Genomic DNA, 16,350 nt, shown 5'->3' with positions numbered 1-16,350 from the left:
GAGACATCCACGGTCAAAGGGAGTGATGTGTTCTGGGCCTCGGACAATGGCTACCATCCCTCTGGGCACCAGGACAACCATCTTCCACCTTCTAAAGTTATGCATGCAAATGAAGCTGCACTAACCATGCAGGATGACTAAAAGGAAATTGAACATGGGCAAAGTGTTGGCACATCCAACACTCAATGGCTACCAAGGCGCTGTAAAATTATATTCAGACCTAGAACCATAATGCATTGGTTCATAAATCAGAGTTCTTGCTTTCTTGAAAATTCCCTTACTGAATGCAAAGCTGCCACTTACACAGAGTGACCGCTTTATTTGTTACCTCCTGTACCCTAATAAAGTGACCGCTGTGTGCATGTTTGGGTTCTTCGGCCGCTGTGGCCCATCCACTTCAAGGTGCAACATGCTGTGCCTTCAGAGATGCTCTTCCGTACACCACTGTTGTAACATGTAGCTATTTGAGTTACTGCCACCTTCCCTGTCAGATTGAACCAGTCTGGCCATTCTCCTCTGACCTGTCTCATTTGCGAGGTATTTTTGCCCACAGATCTGCCACTCATTGGATGTTGATTTTTTTGGGGGGGTTTTTTTTGCACCATTCTTTGTAAATTCTAGACTGTTGTGAGTGAAAATCCTAGGAGATCAGCAGATCGTGAGATACTCAAACCACCCCATCTGGCACCAACAATCATTCTGAGGTCAAAGTTACTTAGATCACATTCCTTTCCCCTGGTCTGAACAACAATTGAACCTCTTGACCATGTCTACATGCTTTTATGCATTGAGTTGCTCCCACAAGATTGGCTGATCAGATGCTTGCAATAATGAGAAGGTGTACAGGTTTACCTAATAGGGTGGACATTAAGTGTATTTACAGTGGTGCTAGAAAGTTTGTGAACCTGGTAGAATGTTTTCGATTTCTTCATAAATATGACCTAAAATGTGATAAGATGTTCACGTAAGTCCTAAAACTAGATAGAGAGAACCGAATTAAATAAGTAACACAAAAATTATACTTGTTTATTTATTTATTGTGAAAAATTATCCAATATTACATGTATTTGTTGGAAAAAGTATATGAACCTTTGCTTTCAGTAACTGGTGTGGTCCTCTTGTACAGCAATAACTTCAACCAAATATTTTTGGTAACAGTCCAGCACATCGGCTTTAAAGAACTTTAGGCCATTTCTCTTTACAATACAGCTTCAACTCTGGGATGTTGGCATGCTTTTTTGCATGTACTGCTTACTTCAGGTCCTTCCACAACATTTCTACAGGATTAAGGTCAGGACCTCGGCAACTCCAAAACACAATTTTCTTCTTTTTAAGCCATTCTGTTGTTGATTTACTCTTGTCTTTTGGGACATTGTCCTGTTGCATTATTCAACTTCTATTAAGCTTCATGTGATGGACTGCTACCCTGACATTCTCCTGTAAAATGTCTTAAGAAAATTTGGAATTAGTTGTTCCTTCAATGATTGCAAGCTATCCAGGCCCTGAGGTTGCAAAGCAGCCCCAAACCATGATGCTCCTTGCACCATGCTTCACAGTTGGAATGAGGTTTTGGTGTTGGTGTGCAGTGCCCTTTTTTCTCCAAACATAGCAATTTCTGCCAAAAATTTTAATTTCTGTCTTATCTGTCCACAGGACATTGTCCCAGGAGCATTGTAGAACATTCAGGTGGTCTTTTGCAAACTTGAGATGTGCAGCAATGTTTTTCTTTGGAGAGCAGTCGTTTCCTTAATGGTGTCCTTCTATGAACACCATTCTAATTCAGTTTTTTCTTATAGTTCACACATGAACAGAGACTTTAGCAAGCTCTAGAGATTTCTGCAGGTCTTTTGCTGTTACCCTTGGGTTCTTTTTCACCTCCTTCAGCATTGCATGTTGTGCTCTTGGTATGATCTTTGCAGGATGCCCACTCCTTGGGAGAGTAGCAACAGTATTAAGTTTCTTCCATTTGTAAACAATTTCTTTTACTGTGGGCTGATGAACACTCAGGTCTTTAGAAATACTCTCTTAGCCTTTTCCAGCTTCATGCATCTTTACAATTCTTCTTCTGAGGTCCTCTGGAAGTTGTTTTGATCGAGGCATGGTGCATATAAACTGATCTTTCTTTAGAAGAGCAGGCTCTGTCAGTAATCTGACTTTGTGTGTCTTTTTTATAGGGCAGGGTATCTCTACAACCCACACTTCCAATCTCATCTCGTCGATAGGAACACCTGATTCCAAAAAGCTTTTGTAGAAGGTATTACCCCAGAGGTTCACATACCTCTTCCAACAACTACATGTAATAATGGATCATTTTTCTTAATAAATAAATGAACAAGTATAATGTTTTTGTGTTATTTGTTTAATTGTGTTCTCTTTATCTAGTTGTAGGATTTGCGTGAAGATCTGATCACATTTTAGGTCATATTTATGCAGAAATAGAGAAAATTCTACAGGGTTCACAAACTTTCTAGCACCACTGTACCTTTGAACAAAATGGCTAGCCATCTATTTCAGAAGCTAACCATGTATTGTCCAGACCAGGTAAAGATGACTGTTTACCTTCCTTTGCAGAATAGTGGTAAACCACAATGCAATAATTTCACGCATTTATTCAATCAACTAAATTTAAATTTTCTTAACTGATAGGATATGACTTCACTCCTCCACATTACTAGCTGAGTTTAATTGGACAATTCAATAGAATATGACTGAAATCATAATTAAATTCAGTCCTCTGTTGATTAATCTGTTTGCTCGAGCAGCAAGTCTAATACGCTTAGCGGTGTCAAATCCGAGCTTTGGGTCTGCTAGGCTACACACGCACAGACACACAGACACAACACACACACACAGATACGAACAGATACACACAGACAGACAGACACAAAAATGCACAGACAAATGTAGGCACAGACACACAGGTATATTTATTTAGAGATACAATGCAGAGTAAGACTCCCTGGTCCTTCAATCCGTGCCATGCCAGCAACCCCTATTTAACCCTAACCTAATCACAGGTTGCAATGACCAATTGGGACTCCTAACAGAGGACGCCAGAACTGAACTCTAGTCTCCAATGTCCTGAGCTGTAATAGCATTGTACTAATTGTTGTGTTGCTGTGATGCCCAAATACACACACACACACACACACACACACACACACACACACACACACACACAAAATCATCCCCCCCCCAAATGCATGACCAGAATGTTCTCTACTTGTATAATTATTCTGTTGTATTCCTTTATTTTCCTGTAAATGCCTGCAAGAAAATGAATCTCAAGGTGGAATACGATGACATATAATAAATTTACATTTGACTCTTTTTTGACTTTTGGTACTTATTTGGAAAAAAAAACTTAGAGTGTTCTTTCTGTTTCTGATCTGTGCCAAGCACTTTGCAATCCTGAGATTGTCCATATGGTCAATGTTTCTACTGACACAAGGTGTCCAGCCCACGTGAAGAGCCATTACATGAGTCAGATCAGCCACAGTCTGTTGAGCTCCAAATCGGTACTCTCAGGAACTCAGGCTGTGGATTTTCTGGCAAAGGAAAACCTCACAAACGCATAGAGTATTGCAGTCCACTTTTATCCTTCACCTTAGCCAGCACAGGTGGCAGTGTCCATTTACAGACCTCTCCCTCTGTTGCAGGCTGGGGCTTCAGCATGGGTTCGTCCTTCCAGTTCCACAGCTGGCGCCTGTTTGTCGTCGTGTGTGCTATTCCTTGCCTCTCTGCCCTCATTGGTCTTGTATTCATGCCGGAAAGCCCACGATACTTACTGGAGGTAAGCACCCGAGAAGCTGCTGCTCTTGCACAGATCTCTAAGAGAGGATCCCTAGACATGTTTCATTCTTGAAAAGTTTCACTTCTGCCCTGGGATGTCTTAGCCTATGTTGTACATTAAAACACAGTACTGTGCAAAAGTCTTAGGCACATATATAGCTCAGGTGCCTTAGACTTTTGCACAGCACTGTATCTACTAAATGTTTACTAATATTAACAAAAACTTGGACTCACAGATATTGCTGTTTCAAGGGCAAATAAAGAGAGGATGGAGATGGATGCCTTTCCATCATGTGCTTCAAATCAAATCACAATTAACCACATGGGAAATGATATAAAAATGGCTTACTGTCCTCTGTAAAGGGCTTAGGCGCACACATACAGTATATAGCTTGAGTGCCTAAGACTTTTGCACAGTATTGTATATTTAATCATACAAGCAGCATTTGATGGCTCAGGGCCTATACTCATTCTAGTTCAGAAAAATGATGGGGGAGGGATCTGAATAAAACCTGTTTAATATTGCAAGGGCCAGAGAGAGGATGTTTAGAGGATGTTTCCTATAGTGGGGGGAGGGGGAGTCTAGGACCAGAGGACACATCCGCAGAATAGAAGGATGCCCTTTTAGAACTGAGACGAGGTGAAATTTCTTTAGCTAGGTGGCAGTGGATCTGTTGAATTCGTTGCCACAGATGGCTCTGGAGGCCAGGTTATGGGTATATTTAAAGTGGGGCTTGATAGGGTTCTTAATTAGTCAGGGCATCAATGGTTACAGGGAGAAGGCAGGGGAATGGGGTTGAGGGGGAAAATAAATCAGCCATGATGGAATGCTGGAGAAAACTTGATTGACTAAATGCCCTAATTCTGCTCCTGTATATTCTGGTCTTTAATATATAGAGAGTACGGATGGTCTAAAAATGGTAATGTGCCTGGAAATGTGCCTTAATGGCATTGATTGACAACTATTGGATTATTAAGGATCTGTCGCTCCACAGTTAAGTTGATCACAAAACATCATGATGTGTCCCAGTGAATCACCTTACATTTGGAAAGGTGTTTCCTTTTGCACACATGTGGTATGTGGTGTGTGGTCTGTGGTGTGAGTCGGGAAGCTTGTGGCCCACAAGATGAACAGGGAGATCAAGTGTCTCAGTTGGGCCAGTTAGGATGTTATGGGACATGGAAGATCATTCAGGATGGGTTACAATTGTCTGGGATCAGTAGAGGTATCCCTGACAAGTAAGGATATGAATCACATTAAGTTAGGGAGTAGGCATGCTAGCTCAAGCTGGAGATTGTGCAAAGGAGACCAGTGAGCCATGGGGGAAAGCTCACCGAAAAGGCAAAAGCTTTACATGCAGTGCTATACAGCTGTCACATGTGTTGGAAGAATGGATTCCCACCATTGATGGAGAGGAAGAAGCCATCAATGTCCATTTGACTTGAGTCAGAAGTGTGCACTGTAGGACGTGAAATTGGAGGAGGTCTCTGAGATCAGAATGAATGTCAGTGAAGACTGAGGGATTAGCAGGAACTGGGAACAACAAGATGTAGTGAATCCCACAAACAACAATAGGAAGAAAACAGAAGTCTTTTGATAATGCAACTTTCTAAAGTTAATGGTTCGTTAAATTTTTTGTTTGATAGATTGGGAAGCATGATGAAGCCTGGATGATCTTAAAGCAGATTTATGACACAAACATGAGAGCTAAAGGCCATCCTGAAGCTGTGTTCACGGTGAGATGAAATAAGCCTCAGCCAGGAGGGCTTTGAATGTGGTGATGTTTTCACTTTGTCACAGGAATCTTCCCCTTCTCCACACCAGTACTGTTCTCCGGGGATGAGAGCTTGTACCCTCGCTCTCTACCAACCCGTACGCAGCGGTGGCTTGGGATGAATTGCATTCTCTCCATCTCCTCCCTTCCCTGTTCCTCTCTCACTCTAGCCACTCGCTTCCTCCTTCCTCCTGTCCACTATTCCCGCTCAGCTATTGCAGTAGCCCCTTCTCCCAATCCCTCTTCTCTCTCACACCTGCCTCATTTTCCAGCAAACTTTCTCCCTTGTTAGTCCTGACGAAGGGTCTCGGCCTGAAACGTCGACTGCGCCTCTTCCTATAGATGCTGCTTGGCCTGCTGCGTTCACCAGCAACTTTGATATATGTTGCTTGAATTTCCAGCATCTACAGAATTCCTGTTGTTTTCTCCCTTGCTTCTCACTCTACATCTCTCTTTCTATGCCCTCTCTTTCTTGATCATCCCCTCTTCCTTCCCTTAATTTCAAGTCCCTACTTTCTTTCTTCTCTCATACTTTCTCTCCTTCCACCAAAAATCATCCTTCCAAGTGTGGACCAGTCTTATAGACCTTTCTAATGTCACTTCCAGAAACACTTGCTCACTATGTCAATCCTTATGTGAACTGAGGGGTGTTGAAAGGGGCCGGAAGGGATGGCGGAATATCAGCACCAATAAATCAATAACTTTATGGTTTTTTGCAGGTATCCCATATAAAAACCCCAATACAAATGGATGAGTTCATTGAGATTCAGAGCTCCACGGGCACTTGGTTCCAGCGCTGGCTGGTCAGGATTATGACCGTAGTGAAGCAGGTCTGTATGACTCAAACACACTATGATACAACAGTTCCTCTCACTGATGAGTTACTCAGGGAGTGAGAGAAAGTTTATCTGCTTGTTCAGTGGCCTGGTTACAGACTTGAACCTTTCTAGTTTAGAGGCCAATAAGGTTGGTTTGTGAAAGAGCAAGATCCACAATGACTTTTGGATAACAGCTCTCAGATTTCTTCCCATGAATCCAATCACGGCACTATGATCATGTCAATGCTAATTAAGCTAATGCTGTATGTGAACTGATGAAAGGTTGCAGCCTGAAACATCAACCCTTTATTCCCTCCATAGCTGCTGCCTGACTTGCTGAGTCTCCAGCACTTTATGTGTTTTACTGTGTATGTGTGCCCAAAAGCATATTCACGTTAAAAATCAGATACCAAAGCAGTAATTGAAAATGTAGTCACTGATTAGTGAAACTTCTGGAAGTACAGCACACTACTGTATTTGTCAACATGGAGTAGAAAGTGAGTTGGCAAATCTGGTGGGAGCAAAGGATGTTGGGAATGGTGAGGGTGGCGTGTGAAGGAGGGGTGTGGGACAGGTGGCAGAGAAGGAGTGCCAGGGGCAGGGGTGGAGGGAGTTGGTGTGGTGCAGACACACCCAGCCTGAGATACCAGGCAAGGTCATTTTAATTCCAAGCAATTGGTTTATTGATCATTACAGAATGTCTCTCTGGTGCTTTCCACTCCCTCCACTTTCCCTTCCCCTTTTCCCAACTATGATTCCCCTCTCCCTGCCCCCTTCCCACTCTCAGTCCACTATAGAGACCCATATCAGAATCAGGTTTATCATCACTCACAGATGTCATGAAATTTGCTTTTTTTGTGCGGCAGCAGTATAGTGCAATATATAAAATCACTACAGTACTGCGCAAAAATCTTAGGCACCCTAGATATAGATATGTACCTAAGATTTTTGCACAGTACTGCATATATTTCTAAAATAAAGACATGCATTTGTTTAGTGCCTTTCATATGTATGCCCAATTACAATTTTAAACTGCTGTCCATCTAACAAAGTAGAACGGGTAACAGCCATTTTGAACACAGCAACTCCCCACACAACCATGTGATAAACACCTGTACATTGTGAAATCAATGTATGTTCGTCTAGAAGGTGGTGCTGGATCCTGGATGCTTTTGCAATCCAAAGGTTCTTTGGTAGTCAAGACAAAAGCATAAAAATTGTTGTTTACGGCTGTTTTAAGTGTTTCAAGAACAGGAGATGAACAAAGAGGGAGGAGCTGAGAAAACCAAGAAAAGGCATGGAAAAAGTAGTTGTGGTCATATGCAAGTTTAGAGATAACAAAATCCCAGCGACAACTAGTCAGATCAGATTCAAGTGACGTGACACCCTTTACAGAAAACTAAGAGGCTTCTAGGAAAACACAGAAGCAAACTGTACCATAATTGTTGGAAAATTAACTGGACATACTTATATCAAAATTCAAGCGAACAGAGGAAATTTAAACTACAAGAAAAAAATAACAATTTTGCACTCTAATCCAACAGTGCACATATAACAACTTTGTGGCATTTTTTGGAATCATCAGCATTCCATTCACCACTTCCACTGCAGCTCATTCCACATTCTGACCATCCTCTGAGTGAAGAAGTTTCCCCCTCAGGTTTCCCTTAAATATTTCACCTTTCACCCTTAAACTTAAGTGCTAGTCTTACCCAACCTCAGCACTCCCCCTCTCTGGGTTTCACCTATCACCTGCCACCCTGTACTTCTTCCTCCCCTCCCCCACCTTCTCATAGAAATAGCCTGCTTGCATTTAATCTATCTTTGCCCTCATAATGTACATTCTTAACTCACTGACTGAGCATCGGCACTGAAGAGAGTATCATCATCATCATTATGTGCCGTGTTATTTGACATAGGCGAGCATGGTCATTGGCCATGATTGTTCTTGGCATATCTTCCTACAGAAGTGGTTTGCCATTGCCTTCTTCTGGGCAGTGTCTTTCCAAGATGGGTGACCCCAGCTATTAACAATACTACTGAAGAGAGTAGCATGAATTAAATCCAAAGCAGTTGGAAGTACTCAGAAAATCAGGCAGCATCATTGCAAGGAAAAATACAGTTAATGTTTTAGGTCAATGATGTTTCATCAGAAATGGAAAAGTTAAAGATAAAATATTTTTGATGTGCCAAATGCTTTATCTATAACTTTTCCCAGTTCTGATGAAACATGAGCTCTGTTTTCCTTCTACAGTATATTTAGGCTTAAAAATAAAATCTGACTGCAGGAAGCCCAATCTACTGAACTTAATAGACTGTAACATTTCAGTTACCTAATCTAACCCAATATATGTATTGCTCCAATCCTAACAGATTTAGTTGCTTCCCGTCAAGATGGAGTCATGTAAGCAAGCTCTTCTCTAGAAATATTGCCTTTTATTTACTTACAGCCCGTTATGCCACTGGTGTTTAGGGCAGCAATGAAGGTCTTCCATCTCTGTCTGTCAGTACCGTCGCACACAGATATAGAAGGATTCTTCATTGCTGCTTCTGTAACAGTTTTTTTAACCAGTCAGGATTGTTAGCCTTGATCTAAATCCCCCGAACCTGGACACTCTTAGTCCGACCTCTACCCTTTGACCTGTTTGGCATGGGTGACCCTAAGAAGAGCCAAAGCATAAAGGCCTGATTCCAGGCAACACAGCTCTCCAGGCCTCCAAACCCTACAACAAGATTGTGGTCCTCTTGGAGGAAATATTTCCTCATCTCCTGAGTAATTCTAGCATCCAAGGGTTTTTGTTTTTAATATCCGTGTGCATTTCTCTGACATTTGATATTCCTTTTTGCTTGCAGGTCTGGCAGAACATGCTGCTGTGCTTTTTACCAAAGTACAGGATGACAACTCTTTTCCTGGCAGTGGTTTGGTTTACCTTGTCCTTCAGGTTAGTGCTGATCAGAAGCAGAATGTTTTCAGGGAGAAGTAAGTTTGATGTGGTTTTATGGGCTCTGGAACAATGGATTCTTTAGTGCTTCTGCTGCTGTTTGTATGGTGGGGGTGGGGTGGGGGTGGGAAGTTGGTGTTTCGGCTGGTGTGGGTGGGAGTGGAGGGGGGACTTTGGGGCTTTGATGCTTCTATCATTCTATGGGGTTTCTTTGTTTCATGGACTTCTGTGAAGAGGACAGATTTCAGGCTGTGTACATACTCTGTAGAAGTAGAGCTACTAGGACTTGATGTTTCAATCCCTACGGTAAGTCGGCACCCTCGATGTTGGTAGTGGGCTTGGAGTGGTGACAAGGAGGGAGGGTAGGTACGTCATCAAGGTCATCAGGTGGGCACCCTCCTTCTTTGACGTTTCATTGATAAGCCCACGACGTCTCAACGGTGCTACGTGGCGTCCCAGATACACCCCCCTCAGTTCCATACCATCCTGTCTTCATCTTGCAGCCCAGTTGTTGTCTTTCCTTTTAATCCAAATCCAATTGCTGCTTTCTTCTGCTGAGTTTGACAAGGACTTGATTGCTTGTTGGAGGGAGTGACCCCTCACCCCCATCTTCTTCAATAGACTGGTCGTAGATGTAGCAACGAGTCCCCTGCATCCCACTTCTACAGGGAAAATCTTGGTCTTCCAGCCATTCTGATATTAAATGTACCTTGAAACAGTGAATTTTGAAGTTAGCTTTTCTGTTTTGGCAAATGCTCTGCTCACAGAGGGATTGGATATTCCGAGGTAATGGAACACCATCCCATGAGTTCACTTTCATCTGCTCTATCAAAATTAAGCAGGAAAGGATAGACTCAAGGGTGACCCACAAAGATCTTCAACATTATGAAAGGCTTTGATAGGGAGGTATCAGGAAGATATTTCTGTCTGAGACAAAAACTTGGGGGCCCTAGTTGTACATTGGCCACCAATAGATCCAATAGTTTATTGAGGAAAAATTTCTTTTCCTTAGTATGATTCGAATCTTCGTCATGATGACATTGTGAAATAAGATGGCTAGTTTTTGTAACACTCAACAGGAAGAAGTCCTCACTGGCAGCAAAGAGACAATGGAATGATTAGAACAGTTTTGAGGAGATGTTTTTATCAGCCAGGGAGTGGTAAGAATCTGGAACTCAGTGCTTGATGAGGTGATGTATCTATATACAGTATTTATAGATGTTGGTTGTCCATCATATCCAACAATGACAGGAGACCTGTGCGGGGGAGAGTTTTTAAGGTGAAAAAGCCATTGTACTGGAGCAGTTCCACTTTCTCAATCTGGGAAGTCTGGGTCCAGTGGTATGAATAGATGTCACAACTGGGGTCTTCTCTGGTTGTAGTAGAAGACTATGACTTCTTCTGTGCCTTGTCATGCCCTTTGCTCTTCATGAAACGTTACAGAATCGCCTTCCTGGCCATTGGATTTCACTGTTGATCCCCTCCACTCAGTCTGCCGGAGCTAACTTCACATGCTAGGACAAGCATGTCCTTATCTCACTGGGATATGAAGTCCACCAGCTACTCTCACTAGGTTTAACCTGCCTACTAGGGTGTGGACACTGTCACATGCAAGCAGATACTTGGAGCCATAGGTGAGAGCTGAGTGTCTGGTGGGGACCAAAGCTGAGTGAGCTGCCCCAAAACTGGCACAAGTATTGGTATAGTATATACCCAAATATATATACTTATGGAGAGCAAAGAGCAAGACAAGGCACAGAAGAAGTCTTGGTCATCCACAGCAAACAAAGAAGACTACGTGCACTACGGTACTGTGCAAAAGTCTTAGCTGTCCTAGCTACAGGGTGCCTAAGACTTTTGCACAGTATAATATATATTTTAAGTTTGCATGTACTGTATATTATTTATATTAATGTATACATTTGTGCCATAATCCATAAGATTATTGAACAAGAAATGGGAAGTCAGATCAGCTGATTTTCTATTTCTCAACTAACATGGACATAATGGAGCAAATTGTCTCCTCCTTCATAACAAACCTCTGTGATCCTATGATTGTGTTGTGTACAGGGAAAAAAATCCACAATATCCACAGATAATCTTCAAGTCTTCCAATCCGATAAATGCATAAAGAAAGACAGTAGTAAATGATAGAAACTCTACAGAGGATTTCACAATAAAAGGAAGATTTGTAAATTAACCATTAATTTAATTTTAAAATTCTGAAGAAACTTTTAATTGCAATGTTTTTTTTAAGAAACTGGAGTGTCAACTGCAGTTTGGTGCTATTAGTTTCAGGTGCATTTATAAAACTAAACTGATGATTAAACACAGGAGATTCTGCAGATACTGGAAACCCAGAGCAACACACGCAAAATGCTGAAGGAACTCAGCAGGTCAGGCAGCATCTATGGAAATGAATAAACAGTTGACATTTTAGGCTGAGACCCTTCATTGGGACTGGAAAGGAAGGGGGAAAATGCCAGAATAAAAAGGTGGAGGGAGGAGAAGGGGGACTATTCAGGAGACTTTAGGTGTAGCCAGGTGGTTGGGAAGGGTAAAGGGCTGGAGAAGAAGGAATTTGATGAGAGAGAAAGGTGAACCTTGGGAAAAAGGGAAGAAGGAAGGACACCAGGGGGAGGTGATAGGCAGGTGAGGAGAAGAGGGAAGAGGCCAGAGACCAGACTGGGGAATAGAAGAAGGAGGAAGGGGGAGGGGAAAAGAAAAGAAAGAGCCAAAAATTACTGGAAGGGGAAATCGATATTCGTGCCATCATGTTGGAGGCTACCTTAATGGTGTTGCTCCTCCACATTGAGAATGGTCTCATTGTGGTGGAAGAAGAGGCCTTGGACCAACATGTTGCAACGGAAATGGGGATAGGAATAAAAACAGTTGGCCACTGGGAAATTACGCCTTTGCAGATGGAGCAGAGGTGCTCAACAAAGCAGTCCCTCAATGTACCTCGGGTCTCACCAATGTAGAGGAGGCTGCTTTAGGAGCACTGGATACAATAGAGCACCCCAACAGATTGGCTGGGGAAGTGTTTCCTCACCTGGTAGGATTGTTTGGGACTCTGAATGGAGGTGAGGGAGGAGGTGAATGGATAGGTGTAGCAAATCTGTCGCTTGCAGGGATATGTGCCAGGAGGGAGATTTAGTGGGGAATGACGAATGGACAAGTGAATCACAGAGGAGTGATCCCTGTGGAAAGCAGAGACTGGGGAGGAAGTAAAGATGTGTTTGGTGGTAGGATCCTGTTGAAGATGGGAGAAGTTGCAGAGGATGATGTTTTGGATGTGGAGGGTCATGGCATGATAGGTGAGGACAAGAGGAACTCTATCTCTGTTTAGGTGGTGGGAAGAAGTAGTGAGCACAGATATCCAGAGATGGAGGAGTTACAGGTGAGGGCAGCGTCAATGATGAACCTATAATTCACCAGAGGAAGCTCTCACGTAAGCATAACCTTTCCCCTCCCTAATTTGCAGAAGACCATCCCAGGAGATGCAGTTAAAAACTCTCACCCTCAGCTTCTTGATGAGCAATTAACTCCCAGAGCACTGGGTGTCAACAAATAGAGAAGAAAATGAGATGAATAGGGAACTGATTAGTGGTTCACAACCAGTGTATTCACACTCTGTAAAAGATACCCTTGTGTCACCCTCACCCCAATGACATCATCACATGCTCCTTTTAAAGAATTGTAGATGTCTTGGGGATTCCAAGTCACTGCTAGCAACCACACAGCTGCAGCAGATTTTAATTTGGTTTAGTTTTGTCAATGTAAAATTGGTTTCAGTGTTTGTGAGAGATAGGATAGGTCATAAGGAAGAATGAATGAGGGAATGGGATGCTTTGTTAGCCGGCATAGACTCGATGGGCCAAATAGCTTCCTTCTATGACAAAAGGAGTTCATTACTATTAAGCTCCTCACACGATGCCCAATGTTCACCAACCCTTCCTTGCAGGTAATCATTGTTTTTGAACTTAAAAATAGGTACAGTCTTTTGTCACAATAATGTTCACGTCAATAAATCAAGCTAACCGATATGTAAAATGAGTAACGATTCCAGGCTGGCTGTGGTTGTCAAAACTCGAGGGAGTTAATTAGAGGCTGTAGCTCCTTTTAGAACTGCTTAAATTTAAAATATTCATCCTTCATGTTCCTTTTCCGTTAACGTGCCTCTATTGGACAGGCAGTGTCACCTGGGAGAGAGCTAGTAACTAAGGAAATGTGTTTAACTGTGTGCTGAACCATGCTTGATTTGGGCTCCACAGCTACTATGGACTGACTGTGTGGTTCCCAGACATGATCAAGTACTTTCAGAATGAAGACTACGAATCCAGAATGAAAACGTTCCACCAGGAGAGAGTTGAGCACTTCACATTCAACTTTACACTGGAAAACCAGTTACACACAGAAGGAGAGTACATTAATGTCAGGTGAGCCCACTGGATGAACGTCACTCACACCATTATGACTATCTTAGCCTGCTCATAGTAATGACCCAATTCATTCTGGATTAATATTCAAGAGGTTCATCACTGCCTTCTCCAAGCATAGCCATTGGTCAAGTAAGGAAGAGGGTGCTTGGAGACAAAACTTTGGCCTTTGTGATAACTTATGATCTTCTGGGGCATCATCTTTATTATGTACACTTATGCAACTCACAAACAAGAGAAAATCTGCAGATGTTGGAAATCCAAGCAACACACACAAAACACACCCATATAACCGCTCATTGTTGCAAGTATCTAATCAGGCAATCATGTAGCAACAACTCAAGGCATAAGAGTATGCGGGCATAGTCAAGGGGTTCAGCTGTTGTTCAGTCCAAACATTAGAGTGGTAAAAACAAATGTGATTTAAGTGACCTGAGCATTGAAATGATTGTTGGTGCCAGATGGGGTGGCTTGAGTATCTCAGAACCTGCTGATCTCCTGGGATTTTCACATACAACATTCTCTAAAATTTACAGAGAATTGTGCAAAAAATAAATAAAAGCAAGATCCAGTGAGCAGCACTGTGAATGAAAATGACTGGTTAATGAGAGAGGTCAGTGGAGAATAGTCAGACTGGTTCAAGCTGACAGTAACTCAAATAACCAAGTGTTGTGCAGAAGGGCATCTCTGAATAGATAACATATTGAACCTTAAAGGAGATGAACAACCGCAGCAGACGACCTTGAACATTGTACAGGAGGCACCTAATAAAGTGGTCACTGAGTGTAGGTTCAAATCTACCAGAGCAGCTGCGGAATTTAAATTCAAATTCAATAATTTTGAAATCATAAAAAAGACATACATTTGCATCCAGTTCCCTGTTGCTCCTGCAGGCAGGAACTCTGTAATGCTATTCACGCAGGTGGTCTCTATGTAATTCCTGAGCCACCTTATGATTTATTCATCCCTTCTTCAGTTCAGGAGTAAATGGAGGTAGTCAAAAAATATAAGTGATCTTTTTTATTGACTTCTTTCTGGATAGATTCATTGGGATAAAGTTCAAATCTGTGACCTTTGAAGACTCTCTGTTTGAGGATTGCTACTTTGAAGACATCACATCAACGAACACTCATTTCAAGAACTGTACCTTTGTGGCCACCATCTTCTATAACACAGGTCAGTCATCTGCACCAAGCACATTTTAGGCAGGAGACCTGATATTAATTTGCAACTAGTGCACGAAATGTGGGTGAATTTTATTCTGATCTTGCTGAATAGAGGTTTATTCCCTAGTAGATCAAGACTCATGTTGGCTAGTTAGAATGAAAACCATCCCTTTATCCCACTCCCTTTAGGGAAGGGGGGTGCGTAGCATCAGCGTATGGACATCAGTCTCAAACACAGTCACTTTCTCCAAGCAGTAAGGCTGATCAACACCTCCACCCACTAACCGACCCCACAGCACAGCCCTGCATCACTACTTTATCATTTCCTGTCACTCACTGTACGTACAGACCCTCTTTAGGGTCACTTTATGGAAATACAATTAATCTGTTGTATATAAGCTAGTCTTATGTATTTATATTAACTGTGCTTTTTTATTATGTTATTTATCTTATTGTTCTTTTGTGCTGCATTGAATTTGGAGTGACAAGTATTTTGTTCTCCTTTATACTTGTGTATTGGAAGTGACTTTAAACAATCCTGAATCTTGAATTTTGAATTTAAATGCTGGAGTGATCCAGTACATTTGGAAAGGTAGCAGCAACACAAAAGGCACTGGAGGAACTTAGTGGCCAGGCAACATCTCTGGAGGGAAATGGACAGTTGATGTTTCGGGTTGAGAAACATCCAGAACAGTGACAGACCCTTTCCCTCCACAGATGCTTCCTGATCCACTGAGTTCCTCCAGCACCCTTTGTGTTGCTCTGAATTCCAGCGTATGCCTTCTCTAGTGTCTCCATTTGGAAACGTAACAGTTATATTACAAACAATAATCCCTTCTTGGTAGTTCAGGACTTGAAAATGTTATTTTATTTATTTGTTGAGATACAGTGCAGAACAGGCCCTTCCGGCCCTTCAAACTGTGCTGCCCAGTAACCCCCAATTTAACCCTAACCAAATCAATTTACAATGACCAATTAACCTACCAACCAGTACATCTTTGGATTTTCAGAGGAAAGCGGAGCACGGGGAAGAAACCCATGTGGTCACGGGGGAGAACATACAAACTCCTTAAAGGCAGGGGCAGGAATTGAACCTTGGTCACTGGTACTGTAAAGTGATGTGCGGACGACTATGCCACTGTGCCACCCTATCTAGAACCTAGAACTTAACAAAAACATAATGCCAGTGTTGGTGACCACATAACAACTAGATGGCAAAGATGACATGTCTGGTACTTTGACATTCTTTAAGGAATAAAATTAGGGCCCTTAATCCATGATATCAAACCATACAACCATATAACAATTACAGCACGGAAACAGGCCATCTCGGCCCTTCAAGTCCGTGCCAAACTCTTACTCTCACCAAGTCCCACCGACCTGCACTCAGCCCGTAACCCTCCATTCCTTTCCTGTCC

At 42.3% G+C, this 16,350-nt stretch overlaps 1 protein-coding gene across 1 annotated transcript in view; it reads left to right on the top strand.

Moving 5' to 3' along the window:
- Positions 1-16,350, top strand: part of LOC134355757 (synaptic vesicle glycoprotein 2B-like) — a 201,650-nt gene that overhangs the window by 163,511 nt on the left and 21,789 nt on the right. The window contains exons 5-10 of the mRNA XM_063066120.1: positions 3,660-3,793; positions 5,440-5,529; positions 6,287-6,397; positions 9,239-9,327; positions 13,602-13,766; positions 14,809-14,942. Of these exons, the coding sequence (XP_062922190.1) occupies positions 3,660-3,793; positions 5,440-5,529; positions 6,287-6,397; positions 9,239-9,327; positions 13,602-13,766; positions 14,809-14,942 (723 nt within the window). The remainder of the gene's footprint in view (positions 1-3,659; positions 3,794-5,439; positions 5,530-6,286; positions 6,398-9,238; positions 9,328-13,601; positions 13,767-14,808; positions 14,943-16,350) is intronic.

The sequence above is a fragment of the Mobula hypostoma genome, chromosome 13 (genome assembly GCF_963921235.1).
Source record: "Mobula hypostoma chromosome 13, sMobHyp1.1, whole genome shotgun sequence".
Classification (NCBI taxonomy): domain Eukaryota; kingdom Metazoa; phylum Chordata; class Chondrichthyes; order Myliobatiformes; family Myliobatidae; genus Mobula; species Mobula hypostoma.
The sequence above is the reverse complement of the archived record's forward strand: the minus strand, read 5'-3'. Positions and strand labels throughout refer to the sequence as shown.